Source organism: Trachurus trachurus, assembly GCF_905171665.1.
Source record: "Trachurus trachurus genome assembly, chromosome: 12".
NCBI lineage: Eukaryota > Metazoa > Chordata > Actinopteri > Carangiformes > Carangidae > Trachurus > Trachurus trachurus.
This window is the reverse complement of record NC_139908.1, coordinates 19,066,208-19,092,830: the sequence shown is the minus strand read 5'-3', so window position 1 is coordinate 19,092,830 and position 26,623 is coordinate 19,066,208. Positions and strand designations below refer to the sequence as shown.

Genomic DNA, 26,623 nt, shown 5'->3' with positions numbered 1-26,623 from the left:
AGTTCTTCCATGGCTGGAACCCCTAGAAGGTTAGCTAGCAGTTTTTTAATGTCACCTACAGCAGTTTGTGTTCCCACCATGATTTCTTCTAATTTAGATATCCAAGGATGGGCTCCATCTTGAAGGGTAGGTAATTTTTCCAATATGTCAGACATATCAGTGCTTTGCCAGGGTTTGTATTCCAAATTCTGTCCCCGAATTAGCACTGGACCCATGAAACTAGCACTGTTACTTTTCCTTGGACGGAAATTATATCCTGTGTTTGATTTTCTAGCACTTTGGGTTTCCAAATCACTCTTTTGAGCCTGTAATTGTCCTAGTTTATCCTCGAAAAACTCTTTTGCTTTAGGTGTGGAGGTTATGGTTAGGCGTGTAATACAGCTATTCATTTCCTCATTGATTAATTTTAAACACTCCTGTCTATCTTCTTCTTCCTTTCTCTCAAGGTATTTTTTCTCTAGATACTCCATATAAGATGGACTCTCTTCTCCTAACTCCTCCTCGCTATCTTCTCCTTCACTCTCACTGTCATCTGCGGGACACATTTTCCTTCCTGACTTAGCTCCTCTCCTCTCTGCACTGGCTAAAATCTTTTTAACCACAGGATCGTATCCCCCGACGGCTCCTTCTAGGTCACTTTGACCATCATCTCCAAAATCAATTTTCCTAATTCTAATTTTATCTTTAGGTTTAAAATGCACAGTTTTACTTTTTCTTTTGGAGCCGGGATACATTTTTAGAGTTGTTTCTGCTTTCCCTATCTCCACTATTTTATCATTATCATCTGTAATATGATAATCTCCTTCCTGAGTGATAACTGGGAGCTGAGGATAAAGTTCTCTAAGCTCAACCTCCTTCTCATAAGGTGGGGGTCTCTGTACTGGGACCAAATGTGAGAAGGGTACATTACTCTCTACCATTAGCTTTTCTACACTCCTTGCATGCTTTTCTATCTCTCCTTGAACCCTATCTTTCTCCTCTTTTCTAGCCCTTGACCATTGCTGTCCCTCAATCTCAAACAGCCGGAGCATCTCAAGTTCCATCTGTTTCTTCTGTTTACGCTTCTCTCCCTTTTTCCCTGCTTTCTCACCTGTTTTATATACAGACACAAGCACCTTCATTGTTTTAATTACATCTGGATTAAAAGTCCCTACGACTGGCCACGGTTGATCAATATCAGACCACCGCTTATGCCACTTCTCTGACATTTCTACAATACCTCTAATTAAAGGATTATTCTTTTGGACAACTTCAATGGGAGTGATTACTTTTAGATTTTCTATTTTTGACATTTTGACATTCTTCTCTAATTTTAATTTTAACCAGATTAATTTTATTCTATTTTATTGAGATTTTTATTAAATCTAATGAATTATTATTAATTATATTTTAATTAGCCTACTTTATGCTCTTTTGATTGTCACAGCTAATAAAAAAACAGATGAAAAAGATTTGCCAACTACAAAAATCAAAGGAAAGTTCTACAGGTAAAAACGCCAGGTCCACACGCGAAGCTCTTCAACTACAGAATCGATAATCTTTACCCAGTAATAACCAAATCAAATCATAAGTCAACAACAAAATCTTCACCTAAACCAAGCACCAGTATCCCTATAATAAAATGATCAGTTCGTTGCCAAGCTTTCTTCTAATTAACTACAACATATGTATGATGCATGTAGGACTACAGGTGTGTGCACTAAATGTAATTGAAAGTACTATTCAACAATCAAATCACATCGACAGTATGAACTGTAAATGTGTGCACAGAGGTATAAATCACATCGACAGTATGAACTGTAAATGTGTGCACAGAGGTATAAATGCAGGTAAATTTATCAGTAAGAGTCTGTGGATAAAATCGCACTGGCCTTTATCACTGGATCCAGATGCATGCGCTGTTGTCCGCAAGCCTCAGTCCTTGTGATGCCAACCAGCTGTCCTTTCACCTCCTCTTTGAACTCTCGCACCATGAAAAGAAGACAGACAAATAGTTCAATGCTTCATCAATGTAAACACTTAAATCTTTTTACTCTCATTTTCATTAACCTATTAATCAAACTTTTAATCCTTTTATCACAGTATTATTATTTATTATTTACAAAATGTTCATATATATTATCACTAAATCAAACTTTTTATTTATCTTTATAACTTATTTAACATAATCGATTACATTAGCCATATATACAACAAAAAGCAACAAACACAAAACATAACACACAACAAACACAAAACATTAATGTGATCACCTATATCTTAAACTTTCCTTACTTCTTATCCCCCTATCTAAATTTCCCTCTATACAAATGTTCTAATCCACCTTTTAATCAATACGTCACCCCCGTCCCACTATTAAATATTTAGATAATCCACCTTTTAATCAATACGTCACCCCCATCTCTAACTTTCCCTCTTCTTACTCAAAAAATCCCACTATAAAATGTTTTCCCAACCACCTTCTAACCAATACGTCACCCCTCCCCCTTTTTTGCGTTGCTAATAACGCAAACAAAATCCTAAAACCAAAAACTAAACAACAACAAAAAGACCAAGACAAACAAAGGCCTAAGGCACCCTTAATTTAAAGTAAAAAATTTAAAACGGTAATCTACTTCAAATCATCAAAGCAACAAATTCCCACACAAAGATTCTTTAACGGTGAGACCCAACAGCAAACAGACAGCAGCTCCTTCGAGCAAACTAGCGCACTCTAATGTGACAAACTCACCCTTAATAAAAAAGCCGCGGCTGTTGCAGGAGTCGGCCCAGTGGAGCTGCCAGCCAACGCTGAGAGGCCTCAAACACGCCCAAGTTCGTGACGCCAAAAATGTGGTATATTGATGTGTTGATGAAGAGAAGTGATCACCGCCGACACGTCTTTTCTTGCATTCAAAAAGAGTTTATTACAAGAAAAAGAACAGTGTACAAAAATGCCTAATCGTGGAGCATCTCTGGTGCCAAGAATTGAGAATACTCTCTCTTAGCCTGAAATCTCAAACCTTATATACGTTTTCTAAAACTCCACCTTCTCCCACAGAAGGATATAACTGACCAGGATGGTCAGACAAAGACAGGATCTAAAAACAGAATTTATCCTTAGCTTTCTGACATTTAACCTCTTGACCAAGCTAACTTAAGAATAGATAGTGTCCAGTATCCCCAGAAACTATGACCCACCAAAGATGGGTAACAGACAAGAAACACATATCTCAAAATACATGACAAGACAGATTCTTCCTGGGCTAAATATAGAACCTGTGAAGCAGGGCATTAGTCTATACATTTCTTTACTCTGGAAAATACACAAAGAAGAACATAAGATAATACAAGACAATAAAGAAAATAGTTTAGGTGGATAATATACTACAATAAGAACCAAAATATGGCACAGTTTAACTCAAACTGGACATTTGTGAGGTAGAGAATGTGTTTACGCTAATGTATTTATAAGATTTAACTTCACTAGAGAGTAATAAGTTAAGAATTTGCATGTGACTGAGTCAGATGGGTCACAAAATTGCCCTCAGAGAATATCGTTTTTCCCCTCTCAATAGAAAGGACACATGAGGTTATGAAGTGGAGGGGGAGGAGGAGGCAGCACTGAAGTCGTGTTGACGAGTGAGAGACAAGAGGAGGCTTTTTTAAGAGAGGCAGCGTGCTGTAAATCCACCATGTGACTTCACTGACCGTTGTTCCTTCACTTGAACAATCCCAGAGAGGAGAGAGGAAGCAAGAGAGGAAGGAAAAGATGTGACAGAAGTGATTCAGCAGAAGAAATCGACTGAAATCTGCCTTTGGTTGTGCAGAAACACCTCATGTCGACACACTTGAGATCAGTAGAAATGTCCATGAATATCACTGAGACCCAGTCTGGTAGTGTGTCTGAAGCTTGAGATGTAAGAGGAGCTAAAATGCTGAGACATCCTCCTCATGGCTGTGTGTGATTTAGCTGAACAGTGACCTTATTCACTCAAGTGATCCTCATTAAGTCCACATACACACACGCACGCACGCACTCACATATTACAAAGACTGGGGTCAATAGCTCCTCATGGAAGTAAACACATCCTTAGAGGTGTAATGAGTACAAGGTAATAAAACAGGAAGTCAGTGGACTATTTGTTACAGAAAGGTCAATAAAAACAGTGTGTGTAGCCTCTCTCTAACAGTGGGTCTGGAATGTGTCAGATAGATGGTTCACAAAGACACATGGTCGCAGGTTCGATCCCTGCATGGTCTGCGTGTCTAACAGTGTTTCCTTTCAACAGGACACTCAAAGGGTCAAAAAACAATAGATATGTTTTGTTTTATATTATAAAAAGCTAGATGGTTAATGTAACATCTTCATATTGCATTATCTGGTTTATCTGGGTGTAATATACTTTCAGTAAGACGAGAGGGTGAATTTCTGTTTTATTTGTCACAGTAAACTCATTCACTTGCACAAGTATGAGGGTCTTTAAACCAAGATGCAGTTGTAATGTTGTGGTCTGTCATAAAGCAGCAGTGTGTGAGTTGCCACCCCCTAGTGGTGGGAACCAATCACAACACACTCCTGCTGCAGAGCTTCTACTCTGTATTACTGCAATGCAGACAGACAGATTTACTGATTGTGTGGGACGTGTGCGTGCGTTGTTTAGAGAGAAAACGAAGATTCTGACCTTTCTGTGCTAAAAACTTGTCATTGATTTCGAATACGAGCAAAATGTTCTTACTGATCAGGCGACAGAGAGTAAAGCTCCTCCAGACTCTGCCTCTGAACCACATGTTTTTGTTTGTTTGTTGACACAGAAATCGTGGCGGGCGGCCGAGGATGTCAGTGACTCAATACCGAGAGAGCGAGCCCTGAAGAGTGTCAGTTTCCAGGAATCGGTCAGCGTTATCACTGACAGGCCTGCAACCATGGAACTGGAGAGCCAGCAGATCCAACATGGCTGCCTCAGCAGCCCCACTAACCGAACCCACAGTGGAGCCAGCGTGAAAGTAGAGACTCCTGACAGTGACGTGGTTCAGGTATGCAGGCTCTGAACAAGATCGGCACTTTCTTTATTTCTTACTTTATTTCTTTTCTTTTCTGGGACTTGCTGGCAAATGTCCACATAGAATACTTTGACATTGTGTCCATTTATTTTGGGCTAAGTGGTGATTGCAATGTCACAGTTTAAGGGAATGTTTTTTGTCTCTGTTCTGTCTTTTATTTTTTCAGTATCTTAGCTATATTAACCAAAACAGAGAGGGATTTGCCTCCTTCAGCGCTATCGTAGGAATAGTAATAGTTTGATTAATCTCATATGTCCACTGCAGCAGTTTGATCATTTGTTCTGTTTACAGGAGATCTGTTACCTGGACCAGGTGTTAGATGCAGCCTCTGAAACACCCACCAATGGAAACTCTTCTCCGACAGACCACGCCAAACCAATCAGCATCGACGGAAACTCTCCGTCCGTCTGCGTGTCAAGCTCCTCTCCTGTCAATCACCAGTCGATCGTTGTGGAAGGGCAGAGACAGACGACGTTCATCCACCAGGACGACTCTGCCGTCAGAACCAACGGCCACGTGCAGGGAGAGGAGTCGGGAAGCAGCAGGGCCAAGTTTGAGCTGAGAGCGTTCCAGGAGGAGAGACGACCAGCAAAACTCTTCACCCCTGGAGAGGAGCAGCAGGTCAGGGTGACGAGGAGACGACCCACAGAGGAGGTAAACAGCTGGCAGATCATGTGTCACACACAGCAGATACAGTATTCACACACATGCTTGTGTGTGAATACACAGCATTCACATACTGTAAATAAACACACACCGATATTTTTGTTGAGACAAATTAATGCCTGTAAAGTCAAATAGTGGTTATTATCTTTGGCAAAAGTCTGACTGTGAGCTTGTTGTATAATGCATAATCATAGACTGTATATAAAAAGATAATAAACAATATGCATTTGATAAATAATATGCATAATATTGATGCAAACTGTTTTGTTAACACTAAAATCAAAAGTTTGTCTTATAAAATGTAATTTAATTTAATTTCTTTTTTTCGTTCTATTTATGTAACAATTCAGCACAAAATGTGGAAATAAGCACAAGTTTATCCATAGTGTGGAATGAAAAATGCACAAAGTTATTTTAAAGCCCCTGTACGGAGCTTTTAACTGGATACGCAAAAGTCTCTGGTTTCTGCTGATGTGTCTCTGTTACCTACAACAGCAAATGAGCCCATCAGTGTGAAGATAGGCTATTTCTAAGTAGTCTAATTCTATACCTCTGGAAGGCATGGTCGGGTCGGACCACTGACGAAACGATACAAATAGATACATTACGCAGCTAAAAAAAAAAAATAAGCAAGTCCCGTCTTCTTTCCGACGTTTCCAAAATAAATCTACACGCGCCGGCCAGACAAACGTTTTCATGACAGTGGGAAATGCAGTCTTCATTCCGCCGCTTTCGTCCACAGGGGCCGCCAAAATCAACACTAAATGAAAAGTCTGTACAGGGGCTTTAAGGTACACTCTGTTAGTTATATCATATGTCATGTTCAATCATAACATCTAAAAATACAGCCTCAAGGGAATCATTTTGAAACTGTCCTAACCCGAACCTGAGGACATACTTTGACAGACGTGCTCAAAAGCTTAGCTGTGGTCATATTTTCCTCATAGATAAGGAAGTGGTAACCATTTAGAAGAAAATTCTAGTTCTATTCTAAGTCAATTGATACTGGCAGTGGACTCTAGTTACAAACACTAAACATGCATAGATGTTTTTTTCCTGTGAATTGATATGTAATGAAAAGCTGATCCTAATGGCTGATTTCTTTGTGACAATCTTATTCATATGTCTATGTCTCGTATGTCTCTGTCCCTGTCAGGTTCACGAGTTGGAGCGTGAGCGCCAGGAGCTGATCAAAGACCAGGCCGTGAAGAAAAACCCTGGGATCGCCCAGCGCTGGTGGAACCCTCCTCAGGAGGTATTTTCCCGTTGAAATCTCTGTTTTCAATTTGAACTCCATTGCTCCCCGAAAAAAAAAACGATTGACTGATTCTTCTGGTCGGCTCATTGATTCTTTCAAAGGTTCCATTGGAAGATCAGCTGGAGGCCGATAAACTGGAGTCTCTCAGGAAATACCAGGAGAGAAAACAGCAGAAACATACTCACCCTTATGTATACACACAGGTAACATGAGGAGATAAACCAACCATGATGCATAGTATGAAGATGTTGTTGAGCTTGTCTCACCTTAGGGTGATTTGTTTTTCTATTTTGCTCAGATTCTCAGTACCCACCTCTCTCCTAACGTTCCACTATTCTGTCTTTCCATCTCTATTTCCAGCCGCAGGTGTCAGGTCCTCCCACAATGATGAGCCCTGGGTCAGAACTATCCAGGAAGGAGGACATTGTGGAGAAGCAGATCGACTTCTCGTCTGCCAGGAAGCAGTTTCTGCAAGGGGAGACCACCAGGAAGGACATAACCCCTCAGATATACTCCGCCAAACCTTTCACCAAAACCGTAATCAGGAGCAGCCTGGGGAGCAGTGACTTTGTCGCCGAAACCGGAGAGAGCCATGTGACCTGGTCCGACGAAGGCATCGGCGGAGAGTTCACGTGCGCGCGAGCCGTGATGACAATCCTGCGCGAGGAGGAGGAGGGGAAGGGTCATTTTCACCCCGAGGAGTCTGACTCAGGATTGGACGAGTTATCTGTCCGCTCTCAGGACACGACCGTGTTTAGCTTGGACAACGTGTCCGACAGCGGGGCTTCGCTACCCCCTACCCCGTTGCCACTCACACCGGTGTCACCTCCCACCCCCCAGCCCACCACGCCGGTCAACGGGCAGACCGGCGGTGGTCCCACAGAAGACGAGCTGGAGTTCCACGCCGGGGTGCTCGTGCAAAATGCCATACAGAACGCCCTCGCTGCTCAGAATGGAGAGGAGTGGCAGCCGTCTGAATTGAACTCTTCGCAGCTCAGCACCCCCGTGTCTCCATCCTCTACAAGCAGCCCAGTGCCAGTCTCCCCTGTGTCCTCCGGCGGAGCTCCGAGTCTCCAGTCTCCTGTCTCCTCCAGTCCTGCTCCATCCAACCCGTCCCCTCAGCCAGACAGGCGGCCAGAGGTCAGAGTCGTTTTCCAAGAGAATCCCGCTGAGTCGCAGCAGCAGCAGCAGCAGCAGCCCTCCAGTCCAGCGCAGCAGCCGCAGCTCCAGACGCCTTCTCCTCCACCTTCTCAGCCCGTCTCACCTCCACAAAGACCTAAAGACGGAGGCCCCAGGATCAAAATCCAGTCTTCTTACGCCAGAGCGCTCGCCTCCTCCACCCCTGCTCCGGCTCCGGCCCCGGCTCCCGCCTCGGCAGCGCCCGTCTCCAGGCCCACCCCGGTTTACCGTCCCCCTTCTCCTCCAAGCCCAGAAAAATCAGAGTTCAGCTACTTCAGTAAATACTCCGAGGCAGCAGAACTGCGCAGCACGGCGGCGACGCGAGCCCCCGAGGCGGAGGCGGCGAGCGGACCGTTCCGCCTGCGCTCCAAGAAGCAGCGGACTCTGTCCATGATTGAGGAGGAGATCCGAGCGGCCCAGCAGAGGGAGGAGGAGCTGAAGAAACAGAGGGAGACGCAGCCCGTTGTCGTCGCCCGCCCCAGCCACGCCGCCAGCAGCGGTCACGGGCCCGTGAGGACCGGGATGCGGCAATCCACCATTACCCCAGCAGATAAGATGAAGAGTAACAGTCTGCCAAGTAGACTCACGCTGACAGCAAGGACCGCACCAGGTCAGTGTGTGTTTTAATGATCCCTCTATTATTAATTGCCATAAATCTGGTACAGACATTCATGCTTCCCTCAAGATAGAATATAATAGTTTCATTGAAAACTGGTGGCACCTTCTCTACATCAAAGCTTTCATTTCAACTACAAAAAATGGGTGTCATTAATATTATTAGTTACACCTACACTTGTACAGAAATGAAAACGTGTACAGTACCAGTTCCAGTACAAAGATATGCTTTACTAAACCACCCATGCTCAGTGTGATCCTTTCCAACTAACATGTCTATCTGTGTATTTGTGTGTCTGCAGGAAAGATTGAGAAGATTCGACCTGCGCCACCTGTCTCACCCTCGCCTTCAGAGGGAGCCCTGTCTGACGCCGGCAGCGAGGACTCTGGAGGATCAAGACCCAAAAACTTCATGCAAACACTTATGGAAGATTATGAAACACACAAGGTGAAGAGGAGGGAGAAACTGGAGGACAACAGTGTAAGTATTACACCCCGGAGAAAACAAATAAAGCAGCACTTGTTTTAACAGAAAAAACCAAAAGGACTGAAAACACAGGAAATAAAAAAAGTTAAGGTTAGGGCACAGTTAGATCTAAACAATTAAAAAACTTTCAACTTCTTCAAGAAATCACAAACAAATAAAGTAAAACGACATTTGTTGAGCTCTTGTTTAAAGTCTGGCCACAGAGAATATGGAACAAAAAGCGAAAGTAGCACAAAGGTGACTGGTGACCACAACTTTTCACGCTATGCTGCCCTGTGTCGAGCTTCATTTGGCTTTGGTAGTGTCTGAGTGAGTGAATGCCTCGCTCCATGATGTGTTGCCATGAACAAATACTGTACAACACTACGGGACTTTCCCAGTCGACATGGAATAGAAAGTAAGTCAGTGTCACAGGGGGATTTCTGTCCTTACTCCATTGTACTGTATGTTATTTTTTTGTAACTGAGTTGATCTTTTAATCCTCATTTTTTAAGAATGAGTGTTCAAAATAAAGGTCTACACATTTTTTTTTTTTTTACAAAATATTATTAGGTCATGGAAGAATTGTAACATTTTACATAATTAGAAAGTGATCATATCTTCATGTCTCACATGTTTAACTCATTCACTAAGAAATCATATACTGCAAAAAACAATATGTCTTATTCATGTTATTGTGGTCATTTGTTTTCAAGATATTGAACTGAATGTATCTTGAACTGATCATTTAATAGCAGGCAGTGTGTGATCGTTGCTGATGTTTGTTGTTGTTTCTCCATGATGACATCTCATGTGTTGACTTTGTGTATTGTTGCCTCTCTCCTGCTGGTCGGTCAGTATGCCCGTTTGCTGCTGGCTAACGAGGTGACCACTGAGGTACCTGCTTCATCCGAAACCTGCTCACTCAGTCAAACCGCCTTAACTGACAGACCTGGGTCAGACTGTACTGAAGTCTCCTTTAATCTAATACATACCTGTGTGTATTTTGTACTGTTACAGTTTAAGAAATATTGATTATAGTCATAGATTAACATATAATCTAGGCCCTAATGTTAGGAAAACAATAGTTAGTTTTATATTACTGTTTATTCAGGGTGATGTGAATATGATTACAAAGCTGTTTGTTTTCATGAGGTTTACTTCAGTTCAACCAAGAGAGAAGGGAAAGTTCCCGAATACAGACGAGTCCCAGCCAAATGTCTTGTTCTCCATTGAAAGTGCACTTTATAGATGAGTCAACATTAAGACACACTAACTGTGACGTGTCACTCGGTCTCTTCCAGACATGACACTGGTGCAGAAAGTATACATGGGGATGTATTATTTAGTTTGAAAAGCAGAGACTGAGCAATTTCCGTGAAGGAAACCTAAAATGTTTTCAATCTGATCCCAGGTCTGCTTGTGGTCTCACTGCTGTATTGTTCTGCTCTGTGGTGTCGGTGCTGCATGTGCTTGTCCTGTGATTTGATGTGATCTTTGATCCCTCCCCCATTGCACACGTTTCGTTTATATATCTAATATATATAAAGTACAGATTAAAACAACTTCAAAAATATTCCAAATGAAATATGTGCACAATTGATTGATAGATTGTAATAGGATAAATAGATAACGGTAATATACTGTAGAAACCATCTTATGTGAAGGTCTTTAGCCATAATGTCAGACCTCAGCTACCCACAATCCACCTCAGCTTCACTGTGTTCATTACATTACAAAGAGCACTTCCCCATTCATGAAGATGGGTTCATGTGTTTGTATGAGAGTGTGTGTGTGTGTGTGTTCAGCATGTGTGTGTGAGAGGGAGAGTAGTCAAGGAAAGAATTTATGGACCAGTTTGAGCATGAATCTTTTCTTGTGAAGGAGTAAAATGGCCTATGTTTTTATTGTCAAATGGTGCAGGCGCGCTTCATTTGGTCATTTGTCTTAAAATCTTTGCTGCAGGATGATTTAACCAAGCGCTCCCTCAGTGTTTGACAAACACTGCATGTCATATTGAAGTCACACCGGTGTGCGTTTTGTGATTGTGATTTGTGTTCCCTTGAGCTTGGAAAAGAAAAGCATGGGTTTGTCTGAACTGTTGAACATGAACGTTGCTTCCATCTGATTGGCTGTTGTTGTTTTTTTTACGTTCGCCAGGTTCTGGAGGCCACTCGTGTCACCAGGAGGAAAAGCGACATGGCGCTGAAGTGGGAGGCCGGCATCTACGCGAATGAAGATGGGGAGGAAGAAGAGGAGGAGGAGGAGGAGGAGGAGGAGGAGGAGGAAGAAGAAGAGGAGTAAACAGCTCATTTCAGAGACAGTTAAGGGACTGAGGAGAAAGAAGAGGATGAGAGAGAAGAGGTTGAAGAGACTGAAGGAAAAATGCAAACAGGAGGAGAAAGGACAAAGGAAGGAAACAGTATTTATTTTACTAATAGTATTCTGATGATCACATGACCCCGCATCAAGTTGTGATTTTTGGACCTGAGGATTGAAGTACAGTACGTGAAGAGACTGAGTATGTGAGAGACATTTGAAGTGTTGTGTGAGTTTGAAGAAAAGGAAAAAGGACAGCGACGCAAGAGACACTTTGAAAGGCTTTTTTACGGTGGTTAACGAGCGTTCTGCAGAAGTTTATATGGAACCGAGGGTTTTTACTAGTGGGTAGACGCTGAATGATTTAAATATTCATAGGATTTTTTTTTTCACTTATCTGCAATTTTATTGTGGAAATATGGGCTGAAGATCTAAAGATTTTATTTTGACAGGTTGCCTGAGACTTGATGATGATGGTTTTGGCAATATGTGCTTGAATATAATAACCTTGGGCATCTTCACGATTGAATGTGTGGCAAAGGTTTGATTACCAACAGGAACAGAAAAAAAAGATGCTGAAGACAAGCAGGTGCGTGCAGAGTGACTGTGGAGAAACTGACTGAAAGTTGCGCTAGAAAGGAGAACGAGGCCTCATCACACACTCAGACATGTTTTCTGTAAGTTCAGAGTCTTTACTACAGGGAGGCTGGGATGTTTTCCTGCATTGAAGCCCAATGGGGGACTCGAAAGCATCACTCTCAGAACCCGTAAAAGTTTTATCTTCTGCATCCTGCAGTGCCACAGTACACCACAGTACAGCTATAACAGACATTTTGGCCAGAGCTTCAGCATCCCTTCCAAGCATCTGTGTTAAATCTTAAGTGCCGACCTGAGGGTCAGCGTCCTTGAATCATTAAGTGCTCGAGAGGAAAATCTGCAAAACTAGCATCGAGGTGCAACTTTGCCTTAGACCTGTCAGTAATTGTTGAATGCACGATAATGTATGATGTATCTTATCTTCTTCTATCCTGTATAACTACAGTTTCAGTAGAGCTTTAGAGACAATAAGCAAACCACGCTAGATAGTCTGTCTACAAAACACTATCCTACAGATGGGAGGAGACAGAGGGGGGGAGGAGAGGGAGGTTAACTACAGGTCGTGTGTGTGTCACTTCAGTCAGTGTGTGTGTGTGTATTAATGAAAGGGCTGGGTCAGGGGTTTTATATTCTAAAAAAAAAAAAATCACTTATTTTACCTTTGCTGGCTACGCCGCTTTGTTGACCTGTGCTTTCTGATGTAAGCAGTTGTTTTATGTATTATACTGAGGTAGGACTGTGTATTTGATATATTGAACATGTATGTTGAGATTCCAGTGGGGCAACTGCCGTCTAAATACTATACCTTGCTAGCTGAGGATAAAGTTTGATGAGAAATATTGAAAAAGCTTTTTATAAAAAAAAAGAAAAATTGTTATACCAAAACAGAATGTTGTTACTTAGAGAAAATACAAGTCAAGCCTAAGCTTTTAGGTCTATTTAAGAAGTACTGATTATGTGCGCATGGCATTACACTCCTCTCCTTACCTGAGACAAGCACACAACAAGCAGCAAAAAGAAGGCAACAGACTATCAGTACAACAGGCCGAACAGACTTCTGTTCACCTCTACGTCACTAACATACTGAAAGTTGGGGTTGTCTGTTTTTTTTTTACTGTATATATTGTGAGCTTTTGATTTCGCAGGATTACGTGATTTTCTGTTTTGTTAAACTACGGGCAATACAGGCCTCTGTGATTTTGACGATACTGTGGACCGTCCAGGTGTTAGGAAACAAGGTTCAGCTTCAAAATGAACTAATGAACACTAAACGTGCTGCGGACACGGTCGGATTAATCCAAGGAGGCCTACAGGAGTGTCATGAGATGAGAACTGAAAGTAGAGATGTAGAGAACGGTGTTTCTGAACCACTTTAACTGAAAAGTAGCTAAATTATTCTACCTTTTAGTCTTTTATTTTGAAGCCTTTGAGATTTTATCCAGCATTTAGGATATCAGGAGGTTGGTTGTTCTCTGTAAAAAAAAAAAACCAAAGCTTACAGTTGCGATCACCAGTGTGTCCTGTCCAAGTGTCCTTCAGTGAGGCGCCGACCTCTGCGTCTGCTCACACACTGAATAAGAAAAAAAACCCTCAGACAAAAACGCCTGAAACACAAAACATACACTGAGGTAAACTTGCACAAAATATGAAAACAGAAATTGACGGGGCACATGCTAACCCCCTGAGAATAAATCACCTGTGTTGTATTCATTAGGACAGCCCTGTGCACGAGGTCAAATTCCTCTTGGCTGGGAATGTCATGCCAGCAACACCACCAACCAACCAGAAGTGAAATCCAAGGACTCTTGTCTCCGATGTGCCCATTTCCCCTCGGAAACTAAAAGGAAAAAACTCACAGTGATTCAACAGAATCATCCTTGTTCTTGTTTTTTACACTTTTAATAATAATATATATGAAAATGGAAAAAAAAAAGTATTTAAAAGACTGGTATAGAGTGAGAAATACAAAACAAAGTGTCACTGATACTGATTTGACAATAATTTTTGCCACAAAAAAAAAGAAAAGAAGAATCAATCAGACAATGGTGTTCATGATTTCCCGACAACAAGGACAAATCCAGATCCTTAGTGATGAGTGATTGTTTTACAGTGGCCTATGGTGTATCTGAGCTTTACTCACAGCACAATTTGAGTTTTCAATAGCAAGAGGCGATGTTTACTGTAGCTGCTGCAGCACACTGTAAACCTGTGTCACCGCACACAGACACACATGTGTATGCTTTAAAGGACGCCATTAACCCCCCCCCCCCCCCCCCCCCAAAAAAAAAAAAAAAAAACCTGTTGGAGTTCTCATTTAGTAACACTTTTGGAAAGATTACACTCATCATGCACACTCAGAGGAGTTACAATTGTGTGATTTATTATTATGGTTCTTATGATGATTATTATTATACATATTATTATTATTTGTTGTTTGAACTGATGGTGCAGAGATGATTTATTTATCATTTTAAATGCTGGTAGCTTGTATTCACCCTGCAGAAGCAGCCGGGCTTCAGTGTCACACTGTCTGTGTGTGTGACAAAGCAATCTTATCATACAGTATATAACCTCTGTCCCTATGTTAACCACTTGTATGCTCATACTCTGCTTTGTTATTTTATAGCACATGTAAGGCTCACAGTTATTAGACACGTACTATACATATTATGAATATTTTCTCATTAAAAACAAAACATGCAGATGTTGGATTCCTGAGTGGTTCTTTATTCTTTTCTTCTTCTTTTTTTTTTTTTTTTTTTACACGTTCTTTCACTTTTGAAGTCACTGCACTGGCACTGACGCTCTTTACTGTCTGCCATGTGGTAACATACCAGTGTGCAGCATCCTTTGTGAAAGCAAACTGCGGTTTAGTGCATTAATACAGTCAGTGGCCCTGAGAATTCAACCCACTGTACCTGAAGGAACCACATGCAAAGACACAAACACGAACAACAAATTTGACAGCACACACTGCTAAAACTTGGGGATACAAACAGTGATGTACTGTGGGGTGCAGTTTTGTTCAATGCTTCTTGACTTTGATACCGTTGAAGAAAGAATAAAGGTCCAAAACAGGTCCGAAAAATACTCAACAAAATGTCTAAATAACTTTAAAAATCTTTAAAATGACTGGGATGGACAGAGTTTGGTGCAGTAGAGTTTACCACCCCAAGAAAATGGAGCCAGTTCTAAATCAGACTGACGGTTTCCTCCCCTTCCTCTTTCATATCCAATAAAAATAATGACATAAACTTTCTTTTATGCAAACTCCGCCCTGGCCGGTGAGTCCTTCCTTTGATTCTGTGTCATGGGCAGGATTCAAATTAAAGCAGATATCAGCTTCACGGCCGTTTCGGCTAATGCTGCGTTCAAGGCAGGCTTTTGAAACCGTAAGTTACAGCTTCAAGTCACAACTACGACTTGGTAGCGTTCCAGGTAACCCGTAGCTCGTGTTTTTACCATCCTGTTGTCTGTGAAAGTTCCCTATAACGGCCACTCGTAACTTCCGACCCGTGAACTCGTACCAGATCGAACTGGTATGACTTCACAGGAAGGAAAAACACAAAGTACGAGTTTCTTTGAACGCACCATGAGTTAGCAGCCCCCGCCCTTGTCAGGCATCAATTGGTCCTCGTGCTACGTCACCACATTCACGCGCATCCCTTGGCTGCACACACAGCCCTTCATGCCATTCTCTCTCCTCATTGGATAACACTTGTATCCCACAAGGAAAATTTTCTCCTCGGGTTACAGCAGAGCAGAGTGACGGAGAGACTCGTGTTTAGGCTGAAATACTTCATGTAAGTGATTGCTGACGGAAAATAGGACTATTTAGGACTTATATTAACAAAAACATTCCACTGATATCTGCTTTAAGTAGCGTTGTTTATTTGTGCTGACTCCATGAGTCTCTAGCCACCCATAGCTGTATTATTAGAAATTTCATCTAACTGTCAGTTTGAGATACAGCTGGGGCAACCATTTTGGTGAATGCACACGGTAATCTTTGGTGCTTTGGTGTTTTTTACAAGCTCTGTGCAGGTTTGCATAATGCTTTGATGGTTTTCAGCCTTATGGCAGATTTATAATTCTACTTGGCCTACATTTTCGACCGCCTGGTGAGTTGTGTGTTTTCTTTGGCTAGAGTTCTAGGTGCTTCCCTACCGCCTGGTGGTGCATTACGTGCTCTCCCACTGGTGCTTAAAAATGAGGTTAGTTCTTTGGTTTATTATAACATCTATCAGAAAATACAAATATAACTGCAGATATTTATGTAAGGTTTGCCTCTTTAGCAAATTTTTGTGTGTCCAGAAACACTCAATACATATTCATAAACACATAGCCTAAACATGTGTTTTCTTATGTTCCAGTGCACTGAGCTCTCAGGGCCACACATTTGAGTGTGTCCTGGACATGGATGTATTATGGTCCTGGATTAGCCTACTTTTTTCAGCTCAAACATCAGAAAGATCATCCCTCAAAAACAACTAATACTCAACTAATCTCCATTTCTGCTGACGCAATTTCGACAACTTCCCCTTTTCTGTTAGAGTTCAGCCATGTGTTTGATCAACATGTAAAAACTCGATCCAGATGAACATGTTAACGCCACAGGGGCTGGGTGTGACCATGTATTATATTATGGTGTGACTGCGGTGCTTTCCCAAATCTCAAACACACACACACAACTTTCAGTTTCATCCCTCCTCATCTTCCACGAGCCAGTTGAGCACGTGAGGAGGAGGGGGAAGTGGGCGTGGCACACGTTTTCTTCTTCCTCAGTGATGCCTACAACTACGCAGTGATCCACAATGACTTCTTCAGTCCTGCTCATTCAGTGTGATTAGTCCAGTGTCAGTAAACCCTGCAGCTCACCGTGAGGAGCCTGACAGCAGAGATCATGGTGCTGCCTGCTTTGTGTCAAGCTGCCTTCACGGTGCTCCGGCAGGTAGGGCCCATCATAGTGCTGGAGGAGCTGGGCAGCTCTCTGTACGACACCGCCCTGCAGATGGTGGTCAAGGACCGGTCTACTAACGCCACATACCCCGATATGTCCAGAGAGGCCAGCCAGCAGAAAGCCATGACGGACTTCTACATGACCTACAACCTCGTCATCCGCCTGGTCCCGATCATCCCCGCGCTGGTCCTGGCCAAGCTCAGCGACCGGGGCTGGAGGAAAGCCCCCATCGTGGTGCCCCTGGCCGGGTACCTGCTGCCCAGGCTCGCCCTCCTCCTGGTGGTCAGCTGCCGGCTGCCGCTGGAGGTCATGTACGGCGCCGCGGTTCTGTTCGGGCTCTCCGGCGGCTACTGCGCCTACTGGCCCGGCGTCATGACGCTGGCGTCGCTCGGCTCCACGGCGGCTGACCGCTCCAAGGTCAGTGCTGATGTGGGAGAAAACAGTGTCACTTTCAGCATCAGTAGGCTAAAAAGTAACAACATATCCAGCATCAAGGCTGCAGCATATGAGTAAACTGGTAGTTGTGTGTTAAACAGTGTTAAACTTTGTGTCAAACTTTAGTGATAGGCCAATAAAATATCACTAAAGCTATAATAATTAAACTATGTAAATCATGAAAAATAAATTAATTATTATATAGACCAAAATAAAGTCCAGTGGATAATGTGTTAGATTGTTTGGTAACGCTTACAATAAGGGTCCCTTAATTAACGTTAGTTAGTAGCCTACATTATTAAGCATTATATAGCCTAAACCATTGTGTTAATTAATGCTGAGTAATGCATACATAACTAATTACATTATTCAACTTTTATTATTAGAATAATTTATTAACTAACTTTGAGTAGTAAACATTAATTAACTGCTTACTAATAGGCTACATTAATTAATGTGTTTCCTAATCCTAATACATAATAATGATTGTTAATATATCTGTAAACAGTTAATTAATGCTTAATAATGTCTAACGTTAATTAAGGGACCCTTATTGTAAAGTGTTACCGATTGTTTAATATCTTGCTACCTTGAAACACAAACCGTTTTCATTATTGTCTGATGTATGCCAGTCTTCTGCTAATATTTAGCAGTAACAATGATAACGATAATAAGAATATTGTTTATTTGTTATTGGTATTATTGTGTCATTATCCATCAGTAATATCATCATCATCTTGAATTTTACAGAGTATGACAAAATTAGGGGTTGAAAGTCACTGCCTGTTTTACTGTGGTTAGTCCACTCCTGGGAACAAAATTTGCTTTTGCACTGTCTGCCCTCTGTTATAGAAAAAAAATCTATGGGACATTTAAAACCAGCACATCATTCACTCACCTTGACAAATTTGTTCCCATTTTTTGGCCTAAAATAACACAAACCCTCTCAAACTCCAGTGACATTAAACGTCACATAGAAGTTGGGGACATAAGATGTAGGTAACCTTTCTGCTGTGTCTGTGTCCTCTGCAGGTGATGATGAGAGTGGAGCTGCTGTATGGGGCAGCAGGTCTGGTGGGCAGCCTGGTGTCAGGTCATCTGTTCCTGCTCTACAGCTCCAGTCTGGGACATGGGATCATCCTACTCATTGTGAGCCTGCTGATCAACCTGCTCTGCTTCATATTCTCCATATTCCTGCTGCAGGTTAGTCAGTGTGTAATATTATAAACAGTATCCTGTATGGACATTTCATGTACATGTTTTCATTGTTGTGTCTCTATGAGCCAAAACTGCATTGATTTCTGTAATTTTTTCATTGTATCAGGATTAAACACCCCTGAATGCATTTTTTCTTTTGTATTGAAATGTGTGTAATTGTGTGTGTGTCCATCTTAATTCAAGGTGAAACAAGTGTCCACCAACGAGCCTGATGAGGACAGCCACGCTCTGTCCGACTCCTCTGACACTGCTGCTGTCTCTGGGGCTCCTGCTGGGATCGACATAGTGAACGTGGTTCTGCTGTTTGTAGCTGCCGTCCTCTACGACTTTGCAGTGGGTGGAGCTGTGGAGATACTGGGCGCCTTTGTGTTGAAAAAGCCGCTCAGCTGGACCGCCACTCAGGTGATACTGCATCATGTGTATCTTTACATACAGTACTGTGTATATTCTATAGATTTTGTCTCAATCGAACTTTCTTTCATTTTCCTCTTCACTGTCTCTGTCTCCCTCTTCATGTTTCTGTGCGTCTCTCCGCAGGTTGGTTATGGGAGCGCAGCGGGATGTGTGATCTTCTTCACCAGTTTTCTCGGTGTCATTGTGTTCCGTCGCTGTTTCAGTGACGTCGTGCTCATCCTGATCGGCATGCTGTCCTTCGCCTCAGGAATCTACTTCATGACCTTTGTCACAACAACCGCCACCTTCTACCTGGGTAAGACTGAGGCACCGTTTGTGAAGGATATTCAATTTGTCCCATTCGATTGTAATATCAGGATAATATTGGACCAAAAATTCCACTTTTTTTTTCTTTTTTTTTACACACTTAATTTTTTTCTCAATTTACATTATTCTCTAACTCCAAAACCCAAAGGTATATCATATACTTTGATTTATATAAGTAAAACACATAAAAAGAGATCAATCTCATCACATCTTACAGTAAGCTGGATTCTGAGTTTTTGCCTGATAGATTACTTAAAAATAAAACAGTTGGCAACTTATTTTTTTGCTATTTAATTAAATGATTAATTACAGTATTGTAACCTATATGCAGCACTGTGAGTAGTAAGTCACAACCCAGCCATGTTGTCGTTGGTGACAGACTGCATTGTCCTGTACAGGAAAACATGACAGTATCTCACATGGGGCCTGGTGGTTTCACAGGTTGTTCTTTAAATAAAACATAAGGTCCAGTTTTTATTTCCCACAAGCCCAGCTGTGCCTCTGCAGGAAAAAGAAACTTTTCTGTTCCGTTGTTGTTCTCTCTTTCTTTTCTTTTTTGACTCAGCAAAAGTAAGAAAGGGGAACAGCATTCCCACAATCTGAGTCAACCTCCACTTGGCCTACATTTAAGAAGCACAGGTCTAACAGGATTGTTTCACACAGATGTAGGTTGTCATTGTAAATCATGAGAAAGGAACCAAAATAAAGAACTAATAGTGAGTAGAAACAATAAAGCTCCTATATAGATAGACAGTCTCTATAGCTGCTCTGTCTGTGTTCAACATCTGTTATACGCTGTGCTGATAAAGCCGATCAGAGCCAGAGAGATCAAAAAAATCTTTCAAAGTACTGTATGTCAAAGCCTTAAATCTGGTGTCTATGGTGACATGCTGGAGCAATGGTAACGAAGCCTTTTAGGTCAACCAACAATGATAAGGTTGCCGGAGCAACCATAGCAATAGACTACAGCAGCATGTGTTACCACTTGTGGCAGCTCCTCCACAGAGAGTGTTGTGTTTTGTGGCTGTTGTTTACACTGCGTTTACATTAATACTGGTGGTAGAACATTAACTTAACCTCATCAGCAAGTCTTTGGACTGTGGGAAGAAGCGACAGTGTTAACCACAGTTCCACTGAGCCACACAACACAACACAACAACAACAACACATGGGGGAAAAAATCCCCTAGAGAAACTGAGATGATGTTTAACCAGATGTGCTTGTTGGAAACAAATCCGAAAGCTCCAGATCCACAGATCTATTAGTCACGCATACCTACTGAATACAAAGCACTTGTGTAAAATAATGAATGAACGTTCATTCCTTCACAGCTCGCTCACTCAACCTGTTTGCTCTCATCCCGATGCCAACAATCAGATCTCTGCTCTCACAGCAGGTTCCAGCATCATCATGGGGTGAGTAATGCAACCTGTGTGTATGTGTGAGCACTAACAGATGAGTATTAAAAAGAGTACAGATCATTGAACAGTTAAAAAAAGTTATTAATATTATTACATCGCTGTGGCTGTAATGGTTAGAAATATAAATATTTTTGTCACTGCACAACGTGTCATTTACACCATGTTTACAGTTTTAAAGGGACACTTCTTCTCAATTACAAAAAAAACAACAACATACTTTCTCAGTTACCTTTAGATTTTAAGAGAGAGAAAGTAGATCCAAAAGTATTCATAGTAAATGACAGTAACGTGGACATGGCAAAAAACTATATAAGCTGTAATTGAGCAGGTGCCCCATATGCAGAGGCTATAATCCTCGCTGCAGTCACCCGGTTCGAACCCAGCATCGGGCGGCCCTTTAATGCATGTCATTCCCCCTCTCTCTGCCTCCCCATTTCCTGTCTCTCTCAACTATGCTATCAAATAAAGGCAAAAAAAAGAGAGAGATTCAGATAAGGTGAAACGGCAGAGGAAGTTATGGAGGACAGATTCCTGAAAATTGAGTTTGCACAGAAATAAACTCAATGGTCAATTAATCTGTAACAAGATGTAGCTGTGTGATGAGAGTGATGTTATATGTCTTTAAATAAATGGCATTACATTGCTAAGCAGAATATAGAAAATATTTAACCACAGAAAACAACAGCTTGTGACTCCTGACTTAGCAGACAGCTATATCAATACACACCCTGAATATGGAAAAGACGCCATTTCAATAAAGTACAATATGTTTTCCTCTGACCTCTGGTTAATGTTCTCTAGTTCATTGATTTTCATTGGCTTTGATCAAGCTGCCATTGTTTTTACTCTGTAGGTTTTGTTTTTAGAATGTGCACAGCAGCGTTCAGCAGATTTTTCGACGGACATGCACACAGAGAGGGATGGTGTCTATACTGGAAACAGTGAGACTAGTTTATATTGAAAAAGATCCTGTCAGTGTGTTAGCTCCTCTCTGACACAGTTACTGATGACCAGGGAACAGGGGTCATTCATTATCAGTGGTTTGCCTTGTGTGTTTGCTCTGACGTGATGTCAGCCTGAGAAGTGTGAGCAGTGCAAACACAAACCCCAGCAACACCCACCTCTTTCTGGTCAACACACAGATACAAGGAAATAAAAAAATAAAAAAACACTGCAACATCATGCAAGTATTTCAGGCTCAAATACAGAATGAGGAAGTTATTTTTAATTAAAGCAACACATACTGTAGTATTTCATTTACAGAAAGTAAAAGACAGAGAAGGAAATGAATGAATATTTGGTGTGAGCAGTGTTTTGTATTTAAAACAGCACCACTTCTCATCATTGAACTTCCGCACAATTTGTCACGGTACTTTGCAGAGAGGATGTTCCTAAAGCATCGTGGTGAAATTGTGAATAGTTGTGCACAATGGCAGCTGATTGATTGTATTCAAAACGCTGTGAGAATAACCTAAAATAGACTAGACTAGATTTCTCTCCACTCACATGAATTAAGTGAGAAAACATTTAAAGTAAGTTACCTGTGAAGAAAAATTAAATTAAAGGCTCAAAATCTGGAAAAAATAAGAAAGCAAACATTAGCGGCTGCATAAAACAAAATCATTAATGACATGCACTTTATGAGATAATTAGAACTGTTTCCTCCTTCCTTCCCATCAGGCACCACTCTCACCTCCCTGCAGTTGGCTCTGAAGTTCGCCGGTCTGGCCTATATCCCTGCCTTCACTAAGATCTATCAGGGAACCCTGGACTCGTTCCCAGGCTTCGTCTTCTTGCTCTCCAGCATCTTCACCGTACTGGGAATGATCCCCATCAGGTACTCCTCTTAGCCTGCTCCACATCAGCATATTAAGTTTTAGTAGGCACCACAACAAATGTCCTAAAAACGTATCATAAAATCAAATACATGGCAGTATTATCAGACACACTTCTTCACACACTTTCCCCGTTTCCTCCCTCCAGTATCGTGGGCTGCAGGTCGCCTCAGAGGAGACAGTACGAGAGGATTTAGGGAGACTGACTCGGCAGCTGAGTGTGCACTGGTGCTGTACACACACCAGTGAAGGAGCTGCTGCATTTTAGCTGTTACTGGAGGTACAAACAGAGGTTTTATGTTTACAAATATTTTGTGATTAAGTCTTTATATAAGGGCTGAGTGTGAGGGATACTGGAAGAAAATATTTCTTACAATCTGACAAAAATGTGAGAACTGTTCAACTTGTGACCGGGACACAGGCAGATGTCGTCAGCCGATGGATTTCATCATCCAGTCTCACATCCACAACAACACACCCACGGTGATTTCGACATAATGTGAACTTTTCAGTGACTGTGTCAGACATGAAAAGTCCCCTACGAGCACTGCCTTCAGGGTTGTTTTTGTGAACAAGCCAAGCATTATTTTACACTATTTCAGTTGTAAATATTTTATATATTTGATTCAAATGATGACTTTGTAAGACATCTCAGGGCCAAAGCCTTGCACACCAGAGCTGGATGGATACAGAGATTTCAGGAATTTTCATACACATTATTCAAAGTGAGATTTCCATCTCTGCTGAGATAGTGTCTGTAATCCTATGAGGTTTTAAATATACATACAGCTCTGGGAAAAAATAATAATATAATCAGTGCCTCATTAAGTAGAATGAGGTGTGCTTCTGTGCTTCTGTTGAAATTCAATGGACATGAGAATGGCGGCTATACATGTAAAGATGCTGATTTATTGAGGAAAAATGGTCTCTTATTTTTTTCCTGTACAGACGTGTTTACTCTTTGTTGTGAATGGTACAGTAGATTTGGTAAAGACACTGATTAAGGATCACAATGTACTTGTGTAGATTCCAGTCACACGTTTTAATGGCTGCAGATGTTTAGATTAAATGAATCTCACATCATTTAAAGGTCCCTCAGGTCCCTCTGCTGACTCATCTGTAAAACAGAAAGTCTGTAAATAGACCAAATCTGAACCTGCAGGTCAGGAAATGCTGACACGTCCCAGGAAAAAAATCATATCTTTTACATTGGTGGGATTTTGATTTTTTTTTTTTTTTTTTTTTTTTTTTTTTACTTCTCATTCGTTTGTAAAGTCATTTGAACTGCACTCACCTATTTGAAAGGTACTATACAGTTTGAGAATATAAGTTTTAGACTGGGTCTGGTTCAAGGCCAGAATATCTTTCTTAAAAAGCAAGAAACACAATAATGTAATTTCCAAATATCATATTCTTATAAAAACTGTTCATATCCAGCATAATTATGCCTGAAGTGACTTTGTCTCCATGAGAAGAGGTTTGTATATTTCAGTGCTTGTCCTGTCATCTTGTCTCATGTTTTTTTTAAAGGTACAGCTAAAGGCAAGATAAAAATGCAGCTTGTATTTTAAACTTTGAAAGTGGGTTTTGTTACACTCATACAACTGGGTTACAGTAAGGTACATTTTATATTACAGTAAGTATATATTTTTCCCCCACATTTCTCATTTTTTGAGACATTTAACTTGCTTTTGTAAGGAACTGACTAAATGCAATGTATTGTGAAATTTATAAATTCCTCAAAGTTATTCAGAAAGTTTTTAATTTATTCTTATTAGTAGTGTTGCATTTTAAGAGTCACTGGGTTAAGAGTTTTCCAGATTTATATTTTGTTACATCTTTGTAAGATCAATATTTTCAATATTAAATGCATTTTCACCAAATTATCACAGTTTTTTTTTGCACATGTACTTGTTAATAAAATGAAAATAAAAAATGAATAAAATGCCATTATTGAATAAAGAAAAATCAAACCAGAGCAAGAAAATATCAAATGAATTCGTTCTTTTTATTATTGGTCCGATATATTCAAAAAATCGTTTGAGGTAAAGATAAATTGCATCAAAAACAACATCAATATACAAGCTTATTTATAATTACAACAAGATGTTATTCACATCCAAATGTACAATAAGGACTCTGAACGTAAACAGTACACACTGGGGAGGAACAGAAATAAAAAGACTGGAGCTTGAGATTCACACGTTTGTTTAGTCGTCTGACTTTTGACCTTTTGTCCACGTTTGATTGGCCGGTTTATCCTGTGCTGCAGATCAGATTCTCACTTCATGTGTGAATGTTTGTGAGGAAGACAGGGACATTTGGCTTAGAAACATTTGATTTTAACACACACGCGCTTACACACACACACGCGCACACACACACACAATTCTTTATAGGCTTGTACAATGGCAGCTGTCATAGTCGTCCCTGTTTGGTGCGTTAACCTGAATCAGCTATGCTTTCTTAACATTACAGATTATTATCAGCTGAAACACAAAATATGTCTCAACTAAACTTAGTATTCTGTTAATTCTTTTTTTTTTTCAAATCAGACATTCCTGCCAGAGAAGTGAAGCTACGTTTATAGTGCAACAATAAATCAGCAGGCACACAGTATAAGATGGGGTTTTTACAATGGCTATGATTAAGGAGAATTATATACAGCAGAAAAATGTCGTTGGGGTTCCACTGAGCATCAAGAGTAAAAAAAAAAACCAATCCCATTTTTTATGCCTCATATTTTGGCAATACAAGATTTACATTATCAGCACCTATCTCCAAAGCCCCTTCTGAAATGTATTCATCCTCACACACTCAGTGGAAACCCAACAATGATCTTCCTCTTATACAAAAATAGACTCAGCTGTACCGTATATAACTCAGCTGTACATAGGACTATATCGAATATACAGAATATTGCCATTAGAGCAAAGAGAAATTTTAATCAAATCTCAGTGACCTCAGAAGTCGTGCATGCTCAAAATCACTTCATCAGTACAGTTACTTCATTTACACCAGAGAGCAAGAAAGTCTACAGATGCACCGATGCCTCTTTTTTTTTTTAAATCACTGCCTCATTGGCAACAATTCACAGTGCTCAGCTGTAAAAAAACAAAAAACAAAACTGATAGCAGAACCAAAAAAACAAAGAAAGAAAGAACAACAAAAGGAAAAGCTTCTTTTTACACCCTGTCAGATCACGTTTAAACTTTCATGTTTGCTACATTTCCTCTTCCTCACTTGTCTATACGATATCGTACCTGGGTTATAGAGAACAGTTTGTTTTTGCTGGAAAGACGTAGAAATCAAGTCTGATCCCGTCTGCTGTTGCATTTCTTACAGTCACCACTGCAGCGCGCTGGTACAAAATGAACCGATTTTGAAATGTGGAACTTTACAGTGTGATGTAAATCACTCTGCGCTGTGGTTTTCTTGTGAACTGAATAATTTCTGTTTACATTTTTCAAACTTCATACTTTCTGTTTCCTTGGGACACATAAGGGGTGTGTTCACAAACACTCTGCTCTGCAGCACAACTAGTGGTCAAAAACTCAACAGGACACCTTTAACTTGGCTTCATTTCAGTGCATTAGCTTTCCTGAATCCCTCCTGTTTAGAATTGAATTGGATAAACTTTTTATATATATATATAAAATATTTAATTGTGCTGCATGTTTGGATACTTTGTGACAATTAACATCAAAAGAAAAAAAAAAGGAAAATGTAGAAACTTAGCAAATCCTTAAAAATGATGGTGCATCTGTGCTTTAAAGGTCTTTTTCTACAGTATATGTGAAACACTTCTAACACTCACGCTTTGTACAGGATTGTAATATTTTGGTATTTGAATATACAAATACAATAATTTAGCCTTTTAGCATCAGTGCA

General features: G+C 40.9%; 2 protein-coding genes across 3 annotated transcripts in view; both read left to right on the top strand.

The window, feature by feature from the left end:
• The window catches only part of palm2akap2 (PALM2 and AKAP2 fusion), a 125,821-nt gene extending 111,411 nt beyond the window's left edge, over positions 1 to 14,410 (top strand). For both annotated transcript variants that reach the window (XM_083982886.1, XM_083982887.1), the window contains 7 exons: positions 4,795 to 5,016; positions 5,335 to 5,697; positions 6,866 to 6,964; positions 7,069 to 7,170; positions 7,328 to 8,756; positions 9,064 to 9,242; positions 11,388 to 14,410. In XM_083982886.1, coding sequence (XP_083839012.1) covers positions 4,795 to 5,016; positions 5,335 to 5,697; positions 6,866 to 6,964; positions 7,069 to 7,170; positions 7,328 to 8,756; positions 9,064 to 9,242; positions 11,388 to 11,531 — 2,538 coding nt within the window. In that variant the 3' untranslated portion in view covers positions 11,532 to 14,410. The remainder of the gene's footprint in view (positions 1 to 4,794; positions 5,017 to 5,334; positions 5,698 to 6,865; positions 6,965 to 7,068; positions 7,171 to 7,327; positions 8,757 to 9,063; positions 9,243 to 11,387) is intronic.
• Positions 14,411 to 16,951: 2,541 nt separating this feature from the next.
• slc46a2 (solute carrier family 46 member 2) lies at positions 16,952 to 26,354 on the top strand. The gene is made up of 7 exons (XM_083982891.1): positions 16,952 to 17,520; positions 18,571 to 18,741; positions 18,940 to 19,158; positions 19,294 to 19,465; positions 20,808 to 20,891; positions 22,578 to 22,734; positions 22,881 to 26,354. Exons 1-7 carry the CDS (start codon positions 17,047 to 17,049, stop codon positions 22,927 to 22,929), a joined length of 1,326 nt encoding a protein of 441 aa, XP_083839017.1. The 5' UTR covers positions 16,952 to 17,046; the 3' UTR covers positions 22,930 to 26,354.
• The last annotated feature ends 269 nt before the right edge of the window (positions 26,355 to 26,623 follow it).

Bases quoted from the DNA above. Each gene is read 5' to 3' on its own strand.
- slc46a2 (XM_083982891.1), top strand. From the start codon at position 17,047: ATGGTGCTGCCTGCTTTGTGTCAAGCTGCCTTCACGGTGCTCCGGCAG. The intron at 17,521-18,570 runs GTCAGTGCTGAT...TGTCCTCTGCAG, and splicing joins CGGCGGCTGACCGCTCCAAG to GTGATGATGAGAGTGGAGCT. The intron at 19,159-19,293 runs GTGATACTGCAT...GTCTCTCCGCAG, and splicing joins TCAGCTGGACCGCCACTCAG to GTTGGTTATGGGAGCGCAGC.